At 38.6% G+C, this 23,093-nt stretch overlaps 3 protein-coding genes across 3 annotated transcripts; 1 reads left to right on the top strand and 2 right to left on the bottom strand.

Moving 5' to 3' along the window:
- Positions 1-8: 8 nt before the first annotated feature.
- Positions 9-1,346, bottom strand: LOC118646203 (putative nuclease HARBI1). The gene is made up of 2 exons (XM_036288590.1): positions 1,114-1,346; positions 9-591 (listed from the first exon to the last, which is right to left on the bottom strand). The coding sequence occupies exons 1-2, from the start codon at positions 1,268-1,270 to the stop codon at positions 155-157; spliced, it is 594 nt and encodes a 197-aa protein (XP_036144483.1). The 5' UTR covers positions 1,271-1,346; the 3' UTR covers positions 9-154.
- A 5,753-nt stretch (positions 1,347-7,099) lies between these two features.
- LOC118646357 lies at positions 7,100-8,684 on the top strand. The gene is made up of 3 exons (XM_036289056.1): positions 7,100-7,214; positions 7,422-7,526; positions 7,852-8,684. The coding sequence occupies exons 1-3, from the start codon at positions 7,100-7,102 to the stop codon at positions 8,391-8,393; spliced, it is 762 nt and encodes a 253-aa protein (XP_036144949.1). The 3' UTR covers positions 8,394-8,684.
- Positions 8,685-9,813: 1,129 nt separating this feature from the next.
- On the bottom strand, positions 9,814-12,240 carry LOC105839190 (putative nuclease HARBI1). Its single transcript, XM_028192732.1, has 5 exons — positions 11,840-12,240; positions 11,258-11,483; positions 10,596-10,706; positions 10,435-10,554; positions 9,814-10,152 (listed from the first exon to the last, which is right to left on the bottom strand). Exons 1-5 carry the CDS (start codon positions 12,238-12,240, stop codon positions 9,814-9,816), a joined length of 1,197 nt encoding a protein of 398 aa, XP_028048533.1.
- Positions 12,241-23,093: the final 10,853 nt, after the last annotated feature.

Here is a 23,093-nt window from a genome sequence, read left to right as displayed (position 1 = left end):
TAATACTATAATGTTTAATACTATAATGTTTATTAAAAGTTACAAAAGTTTATATAATTTAGACAATAAAATATGTGTACAATTATGTGATAATATTATCGGCTAAATAAAATGATCAAAAATTAACATCACTTGATTTTGTTATTTCGTACATTTAGTTGGCATTCGCATTACCGTCGGGAAGGTGTTCATATCGTTCGCGCATTAATTGACTCTGAATGCGCTGCGCTAGGGCACGAGGGCCTTGTCTAATATTTTCATCACCTTGATCATTGTCTCGTATTTGTACATTATTATTATTGACACCATCATCAACGGCATCATAGTAGTCGGCTGCAGGAAGGCGATGATAAAGTCGCATATTATGCAATACAGCACAAGCATTCACGATATGTCCAGCAAACGTCGGATCGTACATCAATACGCGTTGATACGATAAATATCTCCACATACCCTTGAAACAACCGAAAAATCGCTCGACTACATTTCTTGCTTTACACAAGTCCCTCGTGTATTCGAATTGCCGAGTTCCTTCAGGGTAATGTGGCAAGGGCGTCATGAGCCACGGTTCCAACGGATATCCAGCATCACCTGTAAAAAATGTACATTTAAGATATAAAAATATATCTTACTCTTGTCTAAAAAGATGTTTGTCTATATTTGCAACAAACTGCGTAAATTCCTTATAAAATAAAATATTTTTATTTATTCATTAATATTTATGAATCTAATTTCTATTTCTTCACATTAGTGAAGAACATTAGTGAAACGAGCAATTCTCCAAAGAATTTTCAGTACAAAACAAAGTACACAATTTTTGTATAAAAATTGTAAAATAAATTATAAGAGATACACAATAAAATTAACTGTATACCATTTACTGTATACATTATTCATTTATATACATATTAATATATTTATTATTATTATATAATAATTAGTTTTTCATAAATAATATACCTATAAAATATTTTAACTTTAGATTATAATTTTATTATTCAGTATTGCTACTAAAATATAGTAATATATTGAGAAGAGATATTTTAATTAATATAAGTCATTTAACTAATGTTTAAACAAATTTATCCTATTTTTTTTATCACAGCCATTTACCAATTAACCAAGTTCGACGCTCGCCTCTGTCGTAATGAAATTGCATAGCTCGACGGATTGGAGAAGTGCTCCAAATGTATGCATCGTTTCTTGCTCTTGGCCACCTTGCATTGATATTCAATATTTTCATATCTGTATCAACTATCTGAAAGTACATACATAATTATGTTACAGACAGAATAAAAGTGTCCCACAGTAATACATACACATGTCAAGTTACTCACGGCTTGCACATTCAACGAATGATTCCCATGATGATTTACAAATGCTTCTTCGTGTTCAGATGGCCCCAAAATGTTAACAAAGGTACAATCTATTGCTCCAATTGTTCCCTCAAATGGTTATGGTGCATTTGCGAATTTGGCACGCGCCGCCTGGCGTTCTTCCCAAGTCATCGGAAATTGTACCCATCGACGTAAGAGTCGCTGATTAATCGAAGCTGTCACTGCGTGGAGACATCGACTAACTGTTGGCTGACTTACGTTAAAGTTAAATTGATCTCCCGTTGGCCTTTGATAACTGCCATGCGCATAAAACTCAACTGCTATCAACGTCTACAAAATAATATAGTATAACACACAAAAATAGTTTCAGTTTTCAGTTAGTACATGTTAATAAAAAAACATTGTCACACAAGAAGAGAATTACCTGTATTTCCGAAGATATACCAGTAGAACGTTGGCGAATCAAATCAGGCCTTATCAAATTTGTTATTTCCAATGCAAGATCTGGACTAATGCGAAAAATATTCATAAACTCGTTACGAGGGAGATCAAATGGATTCTGTGCGTCTCGCAATACTCTCCGCTCTACGCGCCTTTCCATCTGTCGTACTCTTTTTCGTAGAATCATAAGTTCCCAAGCGAGAAATCCGACAGCCATTATCATGTTCCTTGAAATATATATTGTTAGAGCATGGTAATACTTAACGAAATGGTGTTACAAAGATTGTAACGTGCTGGACAAACAACCTTCATATTTTACTGTTAATAATTCAAGAGGCATATGAATAAGGTTAAATTAATTCAAATTTACTTACCCTTGCTTTCCCTTTATTTTAAAAAAAGTTTCTCTAAAACACAAATCACCATAAGAAAAATACGGGGGTTTTTCAAGGTTAGTTTCGTCCGGAGCAGTCCGAAGACAAAAACTAAACGTGCTCAACCTCTAATCTCCAACGGATATGAGAAAAGTACGCACAGTTTAATGGTTACGCACGCTATCGAGCCTCGTTACACGTTAACGAGGGTTCCCGAACCCCTCGCTTCGGTAATCGTCGCTATCGACTAATTTCGTTAACTTACCGACTGCGATACCGACAAAATTCGTTACCACGATTTACAGAATATCATTTCTCGCTACCGCGTCGCTTCGGTAACTTAACGAACCGAAACCCGTCGTTAACCGTCTTAACGAGTTACAGAATAGGCCTGCAGGAGTTTGATGTCTTCGTGCAAACCGATCTGGTAGTTGTACAGGGCCTGCTCCTTAATATTGTCCAGGATGGCTCGCTGTTGTTCGAGTGTGGTTTTTGCCTTCCTCCATGGACTCATATAGCTCCATGGCAAGCAGGTCCACTCGCCGTCCGAATTCCTGCGCGCTTTCCGCTGGTTTCTGCTTGAGCGAGTTAAACTCTTGTTGCAGATGTGCGATGCTCCGTTTGGAAAGGTACTCATTTTCGAGCTCTCTTTTCAGTTGTTCGAAGCTGTATACATCGCGCGTGTAGAAGTCCATCATTGCTTTACCTTTAAATTTCGTGCATAGGATGGCTTCTAGCAGGGTATGTTCGTCGGCTGGGTGTATGTTTTTCATAGCGTATATACCGGTGCTAATAAATTCGCGGACGCGGTTTCGCTGTGTGCCGTCGATGTCCGGTATCATATTTCGCGCTTCTTTCATACTCAAGAAATTTACTGTCGATCCGCGCTTATTTCTAATGTCGTTATTCGATCGTCCGTACGACAAATTTAAGGCGTGATCGTGAAAATTTTGAGGTCTTAGGGGTGCTTTCGTCCTTCTCTGATAACCCGGATCTCTTCTATTTACACCTAATTGGAATTTCAGGTCGCGTAGTTCATGCATAACATCATGCAATAACATTGTTTCTCCTGGCGGGAGGTTCGGATTTATCCTCTGTGCCGGTCGTTCTTCTGCATGGTCATTTTCCTCATGCAGGGAATTATGAAGTCGTAATATTTCTGCTTTGACTTCATTTCGTGGTATATTTCCGGACGCTTCGGCGGGAGAGTGAGCCATTGTCGTAGGACTGGATGTCAGTCGATTGTCGGTCCGATTTCGTCCGTTTAAGTCACGCGTCGTATTAGGTTCGGCGCTTATCAAACTAAACTCGCGTGCGTTCGCTGTGGTTCCCCGTTCTGTGACGACGTGTGTTCCGCGGTCGCCTATAACACGTAGCGCGTGTTGTGTCGCGTCTCGTATATCGCATAACGCGGTTTCCGCTATGCCTACTGCCTCGTGTTCTGGAGAATCTATTGTTTCTCCCGAGGGCTTCTGGCCTTCGTTTCGCGGGCTGTCTCCGTTTTGGGACATTAATTATTTGTTTGAATTAGTCGAGACAGTGTGCAGCTCGCATGCTGTATGTCTCGCGGTCGTCTTCCGAATATTATCGGTGGAGTCGGATTACGCACGGCTAAGCGTCTTATCGCGGTCGCGTGTGTACGTGCTAGAGCGTTGTACTTGAATCAAAGTTTTATTCGCTGATACTGTATTATTGATTGGCGCGTATAAAAAAAAATCTCTTTCTTTTTTTTTTGACAGGCGTTTTCTTTTGCAGTTAAACTTCGCGTTGCCTCGTTTTTTTGCGCGGTGTCAATTTTCTGCTGTATTATTATTTCTTGATCGCGTTGCCCTTCGCACAGGACATTACAATGAGTGCGTAAATATTTGTTACAATTCTGACTTACATTAGTAGAACGGCGCGCATGGCGGTTGTCGTAGGTCAGCTCGCTGGATGGACTGGCGCGTACGGCGTTGTAGTAGTGCTGCTTTTCCTCCGTAGTCTACGGTTGTTTAGTCGTCGCCCCTTGTTGTGGTCCACCTCTCGTTGGCTAGTCGGCCGTTCCGTCCCCTGGCAGAGAAGCTCGTTCTTCAAAGTCTCTTGGCAACGTGTAGTGATGCGTTGGCACAGATCTTTGCACTCACGCACTGAATAACACGATGGTGCTGTCTCAGCTCGTCTTACTGTCGGCTGGTCTTTTTCTCGCAGGATTGTGCTTCCTTTGAGTTTTTGGATTTGCTGGTCCTTTGTTAGTTTCAGCTTCTTCTATCCGTTTTTCCTATCCCTTGTCATTGACGGCTTCTTGGATCCCACCGCTGCCACCAATTTTATTGTGTGCGTTTGTTCGTTTTGGGAATTATTTCCTGTTAGTAGTTGGGATCGTTCTGCCTGAAGGGTTAGGACCCAAAGGGTGAAGGTTTGGCTCGGTGTATGAGAGAAAAGAAGACGCTTCTTACTTTCTTGTTCGTTGTCTTTTATTTCCTTCTTGCGCTTACAATCAGCTGTGTTGATGTCACGTAACACTCGCGATAAGGTTTACGGTATGCGACGATGCTCGGTCGCTGTTATGATACTCTCCGCTCGGTCACGGCGTGGTCGCGTTTATATATTATGATATCTGGCGCAATTTCGGGGGCCAGTGACCGGGCGTCAGTAGCTTCTGCGAGGCTAAGCGTTTCGACATCGAAACGCGGTAGCCTTGCGATTTGATTTTGCAACGTAGGGCCTATTTCTAGGGCGATACGAACTGCTTCCGAGTGCGCTGTTGTAATCTCACGGAAGTTAATTGGGACTTCCGTGAGCGCGGCGGATTCTTGTGCGTCTTTCGAAAGAGGTGCTTCTTGCAACATCTTTCGAAAGATGCGTGTCGCAATTTTAATAGATATAGTTGTAATCTGCTTACAACATAATAAAGAAATTTTAATATTCTTGTAAACATTAGTATGTTTAGATTTTTGTAAAGCTTTGTTCACGTATCAAATATGTTATAAGTATTTCTTATTTAGCTTCGACAAGAGATAACTCGAAAGCGGACGAGCCGACCGTAAGCCGTGGACCGGCGAGAGGCACCAAGAGCGCCTGAAAGATAGGCAACCCAACGAGCACACTTTGACAGGTGTAGGTTAGGGCGCCCAGGAACGCGAGGGATATACGCGTATCATGTATGCAAGGCGCGTTTGTTAGACAATTAGAATCGAGATTCCACGTCATCGCTGACGATGTACTTTGACTTATCATAGGTTTGTTCTGGTTGCCTTTACACTTTTACACTTCTACGAAAAGTATAAGTTCTCATTGGCTGGTTAAAAATATAAACCAATAAGAACTTATATTTTTCGTAGAAGTGTAAAAGTGTAGGCAACCAGAACAAACCTCATGTGTTTATTACAATTTCTATTATTTATCAGCCAGTTGGAATCGCTACGGTGATATGGAAGATATACGACGCGATAGTCGAGGATAATATATAATTTTACGTTGAATTTATATTCAGTTTAATGATTAAAAGCATTTATAAGCGTGCGAACAACGCGTGAGTTCAGGTCTGTGAACTGATATTAATTGTGATTCCATATTTTATATATATTGATTAAATCCATGTTTTTTTGCATTAATTATGCTCAATTAGAGTCAGTTAACTCTAAATTTCTGATATGCGCGAGAATTAATAAACGCAAATTAAATTCATAAAAATTAAGCCTCGTTTGTGAGGCATGTCGAACAGACCCGAAACTCAAATGTGTATTTACGAACGCCGCTTGTCACCATGGGAACTATGAAAGCCCAGTCGCACAGCGCATGCGAATTATGGTGTGCAAGCGAGAAGGGAGCATGAGTGAGTGAGAATACCACTCGAGGCCCCCCGATTGGCGGAACATCACGAGATAGTAACAACGAGCCAATCGTAGGACCTCGAGAGGGGGAATGCATGGGGAAACGGCATACCATGAGTAAAGACCTATAATCAAAGATGCGCCAATGGGCCCCCACCATGACTGCTATCCACCATCTTGTACCCATACGGTGACTGGATGGGGGCTGGGGCCGGGGGCTGGGATCTGGGGCTGGGGTCTGGAGTAGTGGAGATAGTAAACAATGCGAGCCTGCTCCAAGTTGTACGCAGCCATATAACAGATGCAAATTTAATTTTTCTTGTTCTCCTGAGTGTATCGTCAAAATATAGTGACCCTAGAATGCAGAGATTGAATTACCTTATAATTTCTGACACATATTCCTTTAACCTATACTGCTCAACATAGAGCACTCTCCCCTCTTCCTCGCCCAGCGTGGGTACGCAATGGCGGATAAACCATGTGACTCAAGTGATCAATCAAAATTGTGTTCGCCATTGGCGAATCTTTGATTATAGGTCTTTAACCATGAGGATTGCGTAAAAAGGTCTGCATCGAGATCGTGTAGAGTGCGGACATGCGAGAATCCGTTCTCCCGCGCGATTATAGGATCGCCCAATGATCCATTAAAGTGTGTTAGGCAGAAACGGGCGCGACATTATTGTGATCGCGAAACAACCCGCGAGCCTTCGCCAGCAGGCTATTCCGCGTCGAAAAATATCGCGAGCGCGTAAAATATTGCGATGTCGAGGTACGTTGTGCGCATGGTGGAAGAATATAGGTGTGCTCATACTCAAGACGAATTTCAGTACGGTTCTGCGCAGATTTCAGATGCGGCCATTTTAAAGAAAGAGAGAAAGAGAGAAGAGATCCTTTCTCTCTTTCATTATTTCTGTTCTTATTGCCTGTTGTCTGGCATTGTGTTTAGGCTCTATTATGAAAAAGTTAGTCTCTTAATTTTTATTCTATCACCTTCAATTATTTTCATCGCTAATAATTTGTAATTATTTAGACTAACGCCTTTTTCCGAATTATTGAGAATTGGAGTCTGAATACTCTGGTCTGGATGATATTGAGGTACTATTATGATATAACAAATTAAAAATACCGCGGCAAGATGGCGGTATCTGGAAGCAACTTTTCATTGGCTGTTAAAAAGCATATGCGTATGAGCATACCTTATATCCTTCCACCATGGGGTGCGTTCAAAAATTCTACCCTGGGTAAAGAAGGTAACCCACTGCCGTTCAGAAAATAACTCGGGTCGAATAAAATTAACTCGCCAGTTGCGTTCGGAAATACTGAGTAAGGTCATTAAAATTTACCCTGGGTTCATTTTTCAACTTCTAAATTTTCAGAGGTTAAAGAAGTAACTCTCTACTTTTGGCGCCAATTATAAAAGAAGCAATAGACGAAAATAGATTAGAACGAGACTATAGCAACTATTATTAATAAGCCTATTCTTGGGCGTCATATTCCTTATTGTTTAGAAAATGGTGACACAATAATTCAAAACGGTATAATTTTAGTAACTGATCAACACGGTAAGCATGGCAGATACTTCTATTTTTCCATGATTTTGAATATTAGGTTATGTTTTCCATTATATTTAATTCTAACTTTTATTTAATATTGAAGAAGAAAGTAACATATATAAGTAGTTTAGCTTTTCAATTAAGTGTGTTTTTGTAAAATTGTTATATAATTATATTTTACACTGAGGAGAGAAGTAATGAATTCAATGAAAGCAAAATGATACAGCGCTGAAAGCATAAAAAAAAACGTAGCCTTAGCATGCTATATCTCTGTGAAAACTGGTTAAAATATACATTATAAAAAAATTGTTTATAATATTCTGCTTTATTACAGATGGGTTAGTCTATGCTTGTCAAGCTACAACAGAAAACCTCAAGTTATTGAAGGTTATTCCTACATTTGCATTTGAATCCTCAGCTTCTCCAATGCTTGTTGTATCTTTAGAGCCACAAGTAGATTCAAACCAGATTACAAAAAGTTCAGGCACAAAGTGGTCAAAAGATGCCGTACTTTTTTTAATTAAACAGTGGAAAAAAAATTCGTCTAAATTTGCAAGTACAACAATTAGAAATGATGAGGTGTGGAAGGATATAACCAAAGCATTAGAAGACGCAGGTTTCACCGGGTATACCTGGAAACAAGCTCAAGATAAATGGAAATATATTCGTAAAGGATATATGAAAATGAAAGATAATATTGGGGATAAAAGTAGTAGTGCATCAAGAATAACATGTAAATTTTTTGATGAACTTGACGAAGTTTTTAGAAAGAGTCCAAGTGTCGAACCAATAAGTGTAGCATCTTCTCGTAACTTCACAAGTTTGCCAAGTGAAGACACTGATTCAGATTCAGATAAAAAATTTTCTCAATATTAGCCTGAGAAAAAGAAGAGAAAGCTTGATAAAGATACTTCTACATGGATGTCAACTTTTAGAGATGCTGCCAAGGCAAGAGAAATAGCACGAGAGGAACGTCATCAGCAAACATTAGAGGTCCTTAATAGAGCTGTTGATACCTATGAAACTGTAATGCAAAAACTAATTGATAAATTGTAAGCCTACTTTTGCCTCTAATTAGTTTGTTGCAATTGCTTGTAATTTTTGAAAGTTCCTACTTTTTTGCATTTCTTAATTTTTATTAAAAATGGATGATCGTACCATTTTTTTATTTTTTAATAGAAAGAATTTATTGTATTCATTATAAACATTGAAATATATAGATATACAGGGTATCACAAAACATGTGGGTCAACGCTCGCAAAATGGTAGAAGACTTTTGTTTATCTCAATCGCTTTTACCTTTTTACGAGCGTTGACCCACATATTTTAGAACCCTGTATATCATTAAAATATTCTAGATATAAGTATGAAGATTATAGAAAACAAAGTAGCTTTTTGTTTGTTGCAATGTTAGATTGTTAGGTTTATGTAAGATATCCGTGGCTGTGTAATTAGTTTTTTTAGGCCGGTAGTCAGATGTTATATTTCAATCGTTTTAAGTTTATGTTCAGATGTTGTGTAGCCAATAAAAAATGGCTAGTGTGGCACATGAAACTTAAGATGACTTTAAATGTAAAATCAGACAATAAATACGGTATTAGTTTTCTTTCCTTTTTTAATGTGTATAAACTTGTCTGCACTGACGATTTTCATATTGCATACAATCTAGCAAAAAAATATTTTATAAGTTTTAATAATGTGCAGGCACTTATGTTTAACTGTATTAAATTTCTTTTATAATTTAATAAGTTGTTTTGCCAGAATAAAAAATATTGTCTACATGTTAAAATACACTGTTTTAAGACAATTGTTTTGTTTGCTTAAGTCTTTGCAGCTTAATAATGTTTCTTTTATTAATTAAAATGATTACAATACAGAGTAATTTTATGTATCTAAAGTTATATTAAATATAAGTTTAAAATATTATACCAAAAAGGTCTGTGATTTTAATAACATTGTAAGTGTAATTTCTAGGTTTTTATCTAGAATGCTATGTATTTTATGCCGATAAAAATGAAAAATAAACTTTGTATTTTCTGTGTTATTATTTATTTCTGACATTTTATTTTGGTCATTTCATTTAAGATACAGTACATTAATATAATACATAATATATATGTAGCATATTAAGGCATAATACAGGTACTTTTAAGTCAGTATTTACAGTTAGATCTTATGTTTAAGATCGTCTCAAATTTATCCTTATATGATCTATAGTCAATAACACCTGGCCATAGAACATCTAAAAATAAACTTAAGATGGTCTTAGTATAAAATTAGATTATGAAGATCAGCTTTATTGTCTTCCAGCAACTCGAAGACACAAATAATTTTGCTTAATCTCACCATCATCAAATTCATCTCTCCTATCATTGTATTCTGGATTAACTATATCGTCATTATCTTCTCCCTCATATGGTTCCCATCCCTCTTCTATAAATTCCCCTATGTCATTATCGATGCCTTTCAAACAAATGTTGTGAAGGACACAGGCTGCCATAATAAAGAATGGTATTAAATCTAGACGGGACATATCTAGGAATTTTAGTCGCCTAAATCTCCCCTTTAAAAGAGCAAACGCTCTCTCTATGACTTGTCGTTTTTGTGATATTACTCGATTAAATATTTTCTGGTTCTAAAACAAACAATAATTTATGACATAAATTTTATGTTAATAAGAAATCAAAGAAAATTATTTGGAATATTTCTAACAAAATATCAACAATTTCTAGCAATCATATTCTCTATCGACCACTCATATCGACTACTGCACGTTTAATACGTGTTGTTGCACAACTTTTTTGTATCATAAAAAAGCTGAGCCACGACGTATGAACCGATAATCGTCGATACAAGTGTACAGAATAGAGTACTAGAACAAGCAATGTCTGATAAAACGCTGGCTCTCTGAACTTACTTGTGTAAGACGTCCATTGTTTCTAAATGGAGGAATACACCATGTCAGACAAGGATACGCTTTATCACCAACTATAAATTCATCTTCCGGAAAAAAGCGGGGAGATTTCTGTGAACTTCTCTGTATAGGTTTGAGTTACAAAAAATTCGGTAGTCTCCTACCGATCCCGGATAACCCGTAAAACAATCTATGAAGGCTAAATCTGTATCACAGATTGCCTGAAGGACCACAGCATATTGTAATTTCCTACATTTGTAATGAATAGCAACTTCCTACAAAGAAAGATAAACTATCAGAAGCAGCAGTTCTTTTATCAAATAAGACTGATATTAAATTTGTCACGACAAACTTTTAAGCGCATTGATTGGCTGCAGAACAGAAAATTTCTAGCCTTTAAACATTTTGTTTTGTAGCCAAATAATGCGTTTAAAAAGTTTATCATACGACAAATAAAATAGCAGGCTAATGCTTGATTCCAACGTAGATTAATTTTATTTCGGCTCAACTTTCTCTTTATCTTTGTCTATTTCTTAGGGTCAATTTCACCAATTCCAGTTAACAACCTGTTATTTTATTGGAATTTACCATTCACATTTATTAATTTTGTTTAACGACAAATGCGATTGGTCAATTCCAATAGAATAACCAGCTAGTTAAGTTAACTAGAGTTGATGAAACTGACTCTTAAAACTAAACAACATGAAGAGTAAGTTAAACAAAGATTAAAATTAATTTAAGTTGTTAAAAATGGTCATAAAACAGGATTTGAAACAATTGAGAGAGAGAGACAGAAAGAGAGAGAGAGAGAGAGAGAGGAGGATACCTCAATATCTGGTTTCTTTATGAATATGTAAGAACCATCAATCGCTCCTATCATACCAGGAAGAGGAGTTTGTCCGAGGTGCATAAATTTCTCCTTTGAAGATGCCAATTCTAAACCTATAGGCCATTTAATGATTTCATTAGCAATACTGTTCAATGCTTTCACAACACGGCGCACACAAGCATTTAAAGAAGATTTCCCTAAGTCAAATTTTTCACTCACAGATCTGTAACAAAAAGTTTGTAATTATTATAGATACTGCGTGTTTAACTACTTATACAAAATGATTTAGGTCACTTGGAGAAGCCGGCACATATGTGTTTCTCATGAAAAACTGAGTAAAAAAATTCTCTACCATTTTGCAATGTTTTAAAAAAACATTTCATCACTCCAAGAGCGCGGATTCATTTCTCCGCACTCTTGGAGAGATGAAATGTTTTTTTAAAACATTGCAAAATGGTAGAGGATTTTTTTACTCAGTTTTTCATGAGAAACACGTATATGCAGGCTCCTCTGGGTGACCTAAATCACCCTATATATAAATATATATATATATAATTAAGAAATTTTATATATGAATACCTGAATGAATCTGGTGTAGCAAGAAGCCAGATTGTTGACAAAAGTTGTATACGCACAGGTATTATTGGACGTCCGCGAGTTGGTTCATTGGATAATAACAATTGTCCTAGACGATTTTCCAAAATTTCAAACATTTCAGGAAGCATCCGAAAATGATGCCGAAATTGTTTTGTGGTGTAACGGGGAATTACATTTTCAACATAACCTGCTATACGCACAGGTTTCTGCTGTTTTCCTCGGATTCGCCGAATTTTTTCAATTAATAGACCCTCCTCAAAATTATCATCGCTTTCAGAGCTTTTAATTTCGTCCGTAATTCTCATCAATATTTCGAGTAACTTTTGACTAGCTCTTGTTGTAGAAAACAATATTCGATTTCGTCGAACTCTTTGTGTTGCCATTATTATTAACTTACTTGATACGTTCAGAAAGTCGTTTAACTCGATACTCCCAGAGGTGAGTTAGTGGCGTAACCTCGCTTAACCCTACTCTACCCAACGAGTTGAATTTCTGAACGCACCCATAGTTGTGCGAGAGGCGTACTAAGACAAAGGAATCGCGACACACGCGTATGTGATAACGAAGGCCGCAGCGCGAATGTGTGTGAATGCGAAACATAAATAAATATAGTTTGGTGATACATGTGAAAGCCTATAGTTATTCGTGCGACCCTGAAATCCATCCCGGGCAAGTCTAGCATTTTGGCGGGAGATTGCATCATCTCACGCGGACCACGCAGGAGGGCTTCCCAAAGGATTACGACAACGCGAGAAGTCTCAGACAAGCTTAGGACAACGAGGCGAGCGAGGACTTCCGCAATATACAGCCTATTGGGCATGTTTCAGCATCCGGCCGAAGGACGCATTAGGCCGAGACCACACCTTGGCGGCGGGGCAAATCACCGACCTGGCGACCGTATAAGTAAGAAATCTTTAGATAACTTTAAGTTTTCCGGGATTTTGATAATTCCTAAGCTGAGTTCGGTCACAATCTAATCTAAAATCGCCGCTCCTTTTCTAATTCTTTCCTCCACGTGCGCATTCCTGCCTCCCGTTCGCCGTCACCGTATATCCTAGGTATTTGAAACTATTCACTTCCTCCACCTTCTCGTCCTTTCATCTCCAGTTTATCTTCCTCTTTCTCCTTCCTCTCTTCCTACATTTCATTACTTTCCTGTATTCACTTTCAATCCTTTTTTACCTAGATACCTTTCTAGTTTTCCTAACATTTCTTTCATTCCTTCATCCTTTGCCAGTAACACCACATCGTCCGCATAAGCTAACGAATAAATTTTTCTACCTCCTATCTCTACTTTTACTTAGCTCCTCATCCATATCCGCCAACAACACTGTAAATAAACATGGACTTAGCGGACACTCCTGCCTCAACTCCTTCTCCGTCCAAAATTTAGTTCCCTCGCACCCTCACCCTACTTACTGATTCCCTCAACACTTTCTCACATCTTCAACCCTTCACTAATCCCTTTCTTTCTCATCGTCCTTCCTAATATTTACCCACCGAGTTAAAGGCCGCCTTCATATCCGTTGTACGAATATTAAAACCAGTCTTCCCCTTTTCTTCTCTACTTGCCTACTAATTAAATAATTGAGCACGTATATATTATCTATCGTTCCTATGCCTTTCCTAAATTCAGTTTAACTCGGCGGAAGAATTGCCCTCTCCTCCAGTTCTTCTCTCAGCCTTTTCGCCAGCACTGCCGTATATATCTTATATGCCGATTGCGTTAACGTGACTCCCCTGTAATCTTCTACCTTATCTCTCTCTCTTTTCTTTCTAATTGGAACTACCACTCCCTTCTTCCATGCCTCTGGCCAACTCCCTCTCCCTTCCATATTCTATTGCAAATTTCTCACAACCAACTAACTACCTCTACCCCTCCATATTTCCATATCTCGTTCAGGATCCCATCCTCTCCTGCCGCCTTCCCATCCTTCAACTTCCCCACTATCTCCTGTAACCGTGCTCGCGAGCGACGGCCAACTTCGTCTCCGTCCCTGGTCGCGGCCCTGAGCCGCCCGGGTGTCGGGGCGACGCACAGTGATGCCAAACGCCTAAATTCTTGGACATGGTTTGAAAAATCTCAAAGACTCGACTGATACGCATACAATTTGGTACATAAAGGTTTTTGGGGTTGCTAATTTTGAATTTGGTATCAAAATTAAAAAAAACAAAATGGCGGATTGAATATAGCGAACAAAAATTCAAAAAGTACATGAATATTGATTTCTATTTGTAAGTTTTTTTAGTAATATTTTAGTCAGTCTCATGGAAAATAGTATAATAATTCTAGGCACATATTCTCTAAATTTCCTAGAGTGAAACATTACTCTAAAAGAGTAAAAATTGGACATATCTAAGTTTGAGTGATTTGTCACTCTAATCAGAGTTCGAATGACAAAATATGACGAGATATGTTCGAATGACAAAATATTTGATTTAAAAAAGTACAAGAAGGCTTTTATAAGATTATATTTATTTTTTTACCAAAATATAAAAAAATTTAATTTTTAAATTTGATTAAAAAAAAACGCTAAATGATGCTAAAGAAGAGACAAAGTGGAAATTAAAGTACTCATCCTAAAGAACGAAATTTTATTTGAAACAACTGCAGCCGAGTGCAACTTTTAAAAAATTGACATTATGTAAATTAATATAAATTAAGATATATGTCTACTTTGGGGGTCCGTGCACTTATAACACGTAACATTATAGAGGGAAAATAGAGGGGCAACCCGGCAAGTCTGGCAGCTTTAGTTGTGACAAACATTACAATCTCACTCGCAAATCAAACTTGTCGAGGCGGACTCGCGAGCCAAACTCGTACATGAATAGAGCACTTTTAAAAGTGAATTTTTTTAAAAGTTGCACTTGGCTGCAGTTGTTTCAAGTGAAATTTCATTCTTTAAGATGAGTACTTTAATTTCCACTTTGTCTCTTCTTTAGCATCATTTAGCGTTTTTTTTAAATCAAATTTAAAAATTAAATTTTTTTATATTTTGGTAAAAAAATAAATATAATCTTATAAAAACCTTCTTGTACTTTTTTAAATCAAATGTTTTGTCATTCGAACATATCTCGTCATATTTTGTCATTCGAACTCTAATTAGAGTGACAAATCACTCAAACTTAGATATGTCCAATTTTTACTTTTTTAGAGTAATGTTTCACTCTAGGAAATTTTGAGAATATGTGCCTAGAATTATTATACTATTTTCCATGAGACTGATTAAAATATTACTAAAAAAACTTACAAATAGAAGTCAATATTCATGTACTTTTTGAATTTTTGTCCGCTATATTCAATCCGCCATTTTGTTTTTTTAAATTTTGATACCAAATTCAAAATTAGCAACCCCGAAAACCTTTATGTACCAAATTGTATGCGTATCAGTCGAGTCTTTGAGATTTTTTAAACCATGTCCAAGAATTTAGGCGTTTGGCATCACTGTGCGACGGTCTTCGTGAGATTTTCCGATGCAATACTTAGTTGGGCGCCAGGTACGTTAAGCGTACTACTTTGTCTGCACCAAATCGCTAATTATCGTTACGGTAGCAAAATTGCGGAAAAAACGGGCGCACGTTAGGCGACCGGGGCGTTAGCGACTCCGATATCCAGCTGCTCAGCCCTAAAATGGCAGAGGGAGAGGTTCGGCGCGGGCGGATGGAATCGGGAAGGCGAGAGAATTATTTACACAACGTAAATGTAATAAAGAAATTAACAAATATATTTGATCGTAGGTATTACAAGGTTAGACGACTCTGTAGAGCGGTGATGACGCGCGCGTTACCAACTGACGACCGCTGAGTATCGAATATCGCGAAAACGGAATGTTTAACGAGCGGGTTATTATGCGTACGCGGGAATTCTCCGGCTTGTCTACGCTTGACCCGGCGTCGTTGGAGGACGCCAAACTCCCGATAGGATGACGGCTTCGCCAAGGGCGAACGGGATGAACAGTAACTCCGAGCCCGCGCGGCACGCGACGGACTCGTGTTCTTCCGCGCGCTAAAGAATCTTGCGAGTAATAAGCGCGATAATTATTAGTCACTCGCCAACCAGGCGGTTCAAGACGATTACATCAATTATTACCAGAGCGCAATTACCGAAGGACTCGCGACATAAATGCGATCGACCAAATTAAACAATACTAACGATAACTTACAAATGCGCGACAATTTACAACACGGGAATAACTCGTGATACGACTACCGGATGAAATTATGATTGACTCGGCTGCGGATCGGGGCGCACACGCAACGCAATGATAACACGAAATGCACAGCATGGAGCGAAATCACGCGGGCGGGCGCGACCGGGCGAGACAACAATGCTCCGATAATTCCGCGAGCTCGTGGCTTTACTTAATACGTCGGAAAATACAACGGTAACTACGCGACTCTTCCGCGGCTCGCCCAACCCGCGAAATCGGTGGCTTTACAGTATTTTGACGCTTGTCTCACCACGTCGCCTCTCTCTCGCTCGCCTCCTCCGGGTCGGGATAATCTCGGCTCCTGCGTCCTCTCTCACAAATCTGGGCTCGGGACTCCGGAACACACGCACAGTATATATAATACGTCCGCAGCACGAGTGAGGAATCCTGGATCTCGCGGGGACCGCTCGGCGGCGCGCCCCACCTTGCCTCCGGTACTCCGGGCCCTTATTGGCTGATTTCCCGAAAATCGATTTTTGCGCAGAGCGCGGTGTACACGCTGTCGCCGGCTGATCGATCCAAGCGCGGCGGTCGATAATTAGAAGCCCCGTGCACGAGAATCCTGGCGCCTCCTTCCGCGGCAGTCTCTTCTCTCTTTGCCGGGCGCATCCTCCGCCACCAGGGTGTTATTTCCTCCTCGACGGGGCGTTCGCTGATCATAAGCTATCGCGATCCTTCCGAACTTCATGCGGCATTGGGTCTGCACGCCCCTTCGGGAGCTTCGCGCGCCGTCGCTGGATCCTGAAAGCGTGATTCGGCGGCAGTATCGGAATTCTCAAATGACACGAATGGTAGGCAAGATAAGGGCGGCATTACCTGCGGACCCACTTAGAAAGAGTCTTCTTTTACTCCCTCTATGTCCACTCACTCTGCGACCTCCGGGAAGGTTCTTCGTCGAGACAAGACGTCCAAAAATTACAAAGAGATCTCCAGAGCCACCGATCTCCGCCGCACCCGCGATACAGCGCTCGCAAAAATCTTAATAATTAACAAACGGACAACACACGGGACGTCACATACACAGAAACACGAGATAACACGCTTTTGCGTCCGCTCCCGAGCGGGAGGACGCAGGGCCCGCGTGATGTTAATGCGTAAGGGCCCTCAGGGCCTTAGCGGCTGCGGCCTGTGGCTGTCACGTCACACTCCTTTAATTCCTCTTTTTTTATCTTTTCAACCTCCTCAACCATTCTAACCTCAACCCTATCTGCACGTATTCTTCGATCTACTACCCCTAAAAGCTTCCTAAAATACTCGAATAAGAAAATTATTGAGAGGACAAATTCAAGTAGGCTCAATAACAGCCAAAGTCGAAAACTGCAAAATAAAAGTAGTAATGGACACTAGAGCTGAATTCAATGCGATCACCACTAAAGCAGTCGAATTAATCGAAACGAAAACCAAAAGACTAGCTCGAACAACCGAATCAAACAACATTCCGGCATACCTAAAAAGAGAAAAGTGGACGACGATCGAGGCAGTTACTGTTTGAACCCAAATTTTCTCCACCGAACTCGATGTAGAAGCGATGATATTGGAAGAAGAAGAACCAGTATTATTAATAGCCAGGAATACCAGAAAACAGCTAGCAGCCCTAATCCGAAGCCCAACAGCGAAAAAGTTCAAGTGGCAGCGGGGGGAGAAACCTAAAACAAATTTAGCAATGTTTCAGATTGACCATCAGTCAGATGAAGCTGAGCGATCCGAAGGGAACACGGAAGCGTCAAACGAACTACCTCAAGGCCTCTTGCCTCGTGCGGACCAGCCCAAAGCCAAAACTGGAGCGGAGGACGGCGCAAAGGACAAAAACGAGGGACCAAATGGTAATGACAATGGCGAGCTAACCCAGAATGTAAGCGATTTTACACGTTCCGCAGCCAAAGGAGTTGATAAGATTATAGAAATCGTTAACACTCCGAAGTGTAATGCGGTAACACCTACGGCACTTAAAAGTGCATTCCGCGAAAAAACATCGCGATACACGATAGAGTCAAATAATAAAAACCATGATAGCACTGTCGAACTTGAATCGAGTCCCGAGATCAATATAATATCAACGGGGAATGAAAATATCAAATCGTGCGAAAAAATAGCGAAGCGAGCGACAATATCGTGCGTTCATACAAAAATAAATTAATAATTCCTAATAAGAATCTTTCTGCATGCAAAATAGTTATTTGCGACTCGCAACAAGAAGCGTACGAATGGTACGTTAAGAGTAACCTAAATGTTAAATTCGACGACGTTAAAAAACCGGCGAATACAAGTAATAATAAATATAGTTCGGAATTAGATTTAGTAGCTAAGCGATAGGCGAGAGATTCAGCGAACCAGCAGAGCTAACGCCCTGCCGAGTAATGACCAATCACGAACCACGACGGGAAACGAAGCACCCCAGCATATAAAGGCCTCAACACGCAGCGACCCAACAGCAATAATCACACGCGCTCTAAAGCACGCAAATTGTGAAAACGAAGAAAGCGATCAAATCGAAACCGTGTGCGAAAATAAAGTAAGAAAACGATTACTACGAGCCATGGAGGACATCCGAGAATTAGGCTTAGACAGCGACGAGGAGAAATTGCTCCAGCAAGCTATGGCAAATATACTAACCGAAGAATTGGCAGCCCGAAAACAAAAAAGAATAAAGTTCCTAAAGAAACTAATGAAGGGAACCGAAGCTGCCCAACCAATTTTCACTAAAGAACAAGTAATGGAACAAATCCAGAAGAATAACAAACGGGACAACGCAATAACCGAGCTACTTACCAAAGTCTCGAAAGAAGAAATACCATTTTTGACACGATTGACATCATCGACGAAGATAGCAAGCCCATTGGTAAAATAAATCTTATGCTTGATGTTGAAATGTTCGACGACACACAAATTAAACAACCGCATGTGGAAATAATCACGACAATCTGGGAAACGGCACAAAATTTTACAACATCAACGACAAACAGTCGCAGGCACAAAAACCAGACACACAAACGTCACAACAGACAAATCAAGTCAACTTGATTCCAATGACTTGAATCAGTTCCAAACGACGGAACACCAAACGACCAGTGAGGCAAACAGAACAACTCTATCGATAGATAAACAGTACAGCAAAAATCAAGGCGCAGGGGAAGTACAACAACACGTTGAGCAACATAACCTACGAAGCCCAACCTCAGACGATTTAGCACTTGATGACGCAGCCGATCTGGAAATAAATAATAGCGACGATGTCGAAAACAACAGTGAAAAAGAAAACCTCAGCAACAAACAACCAATTGAAATCAGCGACAACGAGTCAACTATGACTTTAAACCTGAGAAAATCTCCACTACTAAAGAAAACAAAAAGGCGAGTTTTCCGTAAGCAAAACAATTCAACACGAAAGAAGATTCAAAAGCTATACCAAACCGACAGTGAATCCGATGTGGAAGTACCGCTAACGCCGTCAAAGAAAAAGGCGCTTAGCCAAGACCAAAAGTCTCGGCAAAGCCCCTTGAAGGGGGAAATGCGACCGACCCTAGGGACCAGGTTTGAGGCAACACCGTCAACATCTGGCACACAGAAGACAGGAGGCGAGGCGAGGAAATATGAGACCGCCAAGACTGAGAGGAAGATCATCAGGGGAAAAAGCGTACTCAGCGTTACGCTTCAGCGATCCGCCGACTGCATAAAGACGCGTCCGCACTGACACACTCTGCTTGAAACAACACACATGTCACATTTTGTTTAGTTTGTTTGTTATATTCCAAGTTCAGTTTATTCTCTTACACCAAATATTTTAGTTCGAGTCCCTTATATGATAAAAATACACCTAGTATATCTATAATTAGTAAAAGATATATCATTCGGTAACATAACCTCTATATAGTTTAAGATAAAATATATTCGTTAGGCTGAAGCCATATATTAATAACTTTCTAATAAATACATATTCTATAATAAAACCTATTCTATAATTCGCCAACTATTAAAAGCTATGCGTGAGTTAAGCGAGCAACTCGCAGAACATTTTTTATTTTTATATATATAAGACAATTATGTGTAGGGTGATAAAGCAAACGTATGTGTTTCACTATAAACAGAGTGGAGATTTCTTTTATTCACTATTTAACAATGTTAATTTAAACTTAATTACAGTATTTCTAGTCTTACCTATAAACAGAGAAACGACAATTAGAGTTCCCTATTATCACCTCTCTGCTTATACCGCGAATCTTGCTTCTTATGTCTGTTTCAATCAGAAATTCTTTTCCTTTCTTATTGTGTTTTACACACGTGTTCTCCTCTCCGGGAAAGTCCCTCTCTCTTCTCTCCTCGTTACTCTATCTGCCGGCGATTGGCATAAAAGGCGCGTGGTAGCATGAGCGCGGTATATTTGAACTGAAGAAAGTATACTTTCTTTACATCTCCCCTCCCCAGGAGGACGTTACTAACATTGTCAATCTTCGTCATCATCTTCTGATGTTGGAAGTAATTTTGTTATGTGGATGAGTTCAGCTTCTTGTTTTCGTTTTCCTGTCTTTATTCTGTATAATGAATCTGATATCTTTTCCATTATTTCGTAAGGTCCAATTCTCAATTCATCTAATTTTTTCCTGTTCAATCTGTTGCCATTTTCTATATATACTAGATCTCCTGTGTTAAACCGGTGGTCCTTTCTGTTCCAGTTAAATATTCTCTTGTTATATTTGTGTGATTTTCTTGTTCTTTCTAAGGCTAGTTCTTTATCTTTTATCCAATTTTCTCTATTATTTCTCTTCTTCATTTCATCTGGAAAAATGCTGGTATCTGTGCCATTTAACAAATATTGAGGTGTAAAACCAGTTACCGTATGCTCTGTTTTATTGTATCTGTCTGTACATTCTCTGGCGATTGTTGTCCAGGCTTTTTTCCTTTCTTTCTCATTTATTTTACATCTTATCTTATTGACTAGAGTCTGATTCAGTCTCTCGTTCAGACCATTGGAGAAAGGTGCATTGACGGCTGTAAAAATTAGTTTGACGTCATTTTCTATCAGGAATTCCTTAAATTCTCTTGAGTTTAGTCCTGGATATTGGTCAGTAAGTATTATTCCAATTTTGTCCGTTTCTAACACCTTATCTACCAACTTGATGAAGTCGGTTGCACTCTGAGTTTTTGATGTTGAAATAAATGCATATCTTGTAAAATGGTCTACAAGAAGGTGGAGATATCTTTTTGTTGATCTTTGTCCTCCAAAACCTCCAATGGTATCTATTGACATTATTTCGAATGGTTTTGTTACTGGTCCTAATTGTTTTTAATGCATATTTTGCAGTTTTTACACACTCTCTTTATATTTGCAGTTATATTTTTAACTGTATAATACGGACATATCCTATTCATCGTTTGTTTAATCCCTATATGGCACCATTCAGAGTGTATTGTTTTTATTAATTTTAAGCTCAATTTCTCAGATAAAACTATTTTTTCTTTATTTTTAACTTTTTTATAGAGCACTCCATCTTTTTCTATTAATCTTGTTTTGTTTTGCTGCAATGTTTTATTTTCTGTTTGATCTAATTTTATCTTTTTTATTTCTATTAGATTAACTATTTTCAGCATTTCTTTTGTATTCTCATGTAGTTCCAGTACTGGATTTCTCCAACTATCTGCTTCGGCGTTATCTTCTCCTGGGATGTATTTTATTTCAAAATCGTATTGCGACAAGTAATAAGTCAACTCACCAAGTTCTTCATCGGTCCTAGCTTTTATGTTCATATTTTCCAATGGTTTGTGGTCCGAAAATATCGTGAATTTTCTTCCAATCAGCCAGTGTTGCCAATACTTTACCGCCTCTTTGATTGCCAGGCATTCTAAATAGATTGCTTTTTTTCTTTTTTGTGAATCGTTCAATTTTTTTGAAAAGTATGCTACCGGTTTTTCTTTATTATTAATCTGCACTTGTTTGAATACTGCACCAATACCTTCTAATGATGCATCCGTGTAGATCCTTATTGGTAAATCCTTGTCGAATATTTGCAACACTGGTTGAAAACTTAGCAGTTTTTTTATATCTGTAAAAGATTTTTCGCACTCTTCGGACCATATAAATTTCTCATTTTTCCGTAATAGTTTGTGTAACGGGTCTAGCAATATTGAGCTTTTTGGTATATATTTATGATAAAAGTTGACTTTTCCAAGAAACTGTCTAATATTTTTGGGGGTTTTCGGAGTGGGAAAATTTTGTATTGAGATTAAGTTATCTTTCTTGGTCTTACTGTGTTGTGTTCTATTATGTATCCGAGGTATTTTATTGATTCTGCTGCAAATGTACATTTTTTAAATTTTAGTCTGAAACCTTCATTTATTATTGCTTTTATTACTTTCTCTATATGTTCTATATGTTCTTTGAATGATTCCGAAAAAATTAAGATATCATCTATATAATTTTCTGAAAAGTTTTTTAAGTTGTGTTTTCTCAAGATATTGAATAAAATTCTCTGGAAAATCGCTGATGTTTTTAATCCGAATGGTAAACACGTCCATTGGAAGTGCCCCTCTTGTGTAACAAATCCAGTTTTCTGTCTATCCTCAATGCGTAGTGGAATTGACCAAAAAGCGGAATTTATATCTAGTGTGGTGAAGTATTTACAATTTCTTGTTTTTATTATTAAGTCATCTATTAATGGGAATGGTTGAGCTTGTGGTATAATTATCTTATTTAATTCGCGAAAATCTATACATAATCTTGATCGTTTGTTTTCATTTCTTTTAAATGATAGAGTTACTGGTGCCGCAAATGGACTGTATGATTCTTCAATTAGCTTGTTTTCCAGTAGTTTTGCCACTTGATTTTCTATCTCTTTCATATCCTCTATAGTGCATCTATACGGCCTCTTACTACAATATTTATCAACCATTAAGTCTATCCGAGCTTCGTAGTCTGTAACGGTGCCTACATCATATTTATTTTTAGCAAATACTGTGTTATACTTTTCTATCAATTTTTCAATCTGTATTTTTTTTCCTTATCTAAGTGATCTAAATTCATTGTGAAC

This window comes from Monomorium pharaonis, chromosome 6, assembly GCF_013373865.1.
Source record: "Monomorium pharaonis isolate MP-MQ-018 chromosome 6, ASM1337386v2, whole genome shotgun sequence".
In the NCBI taxonomy this organism is placed as follows: Eukaryota; Metazoa; Arthropoda; class Insecta; order Hymenoptera; family Formicidae; genus Monomorium; species Monomorium pharaonis.
The sequence above is the reverse complement of the archived record's forward strand: the minus strand, read 5'-3'. Positions and strand labels throughout refer to the sequence as shown.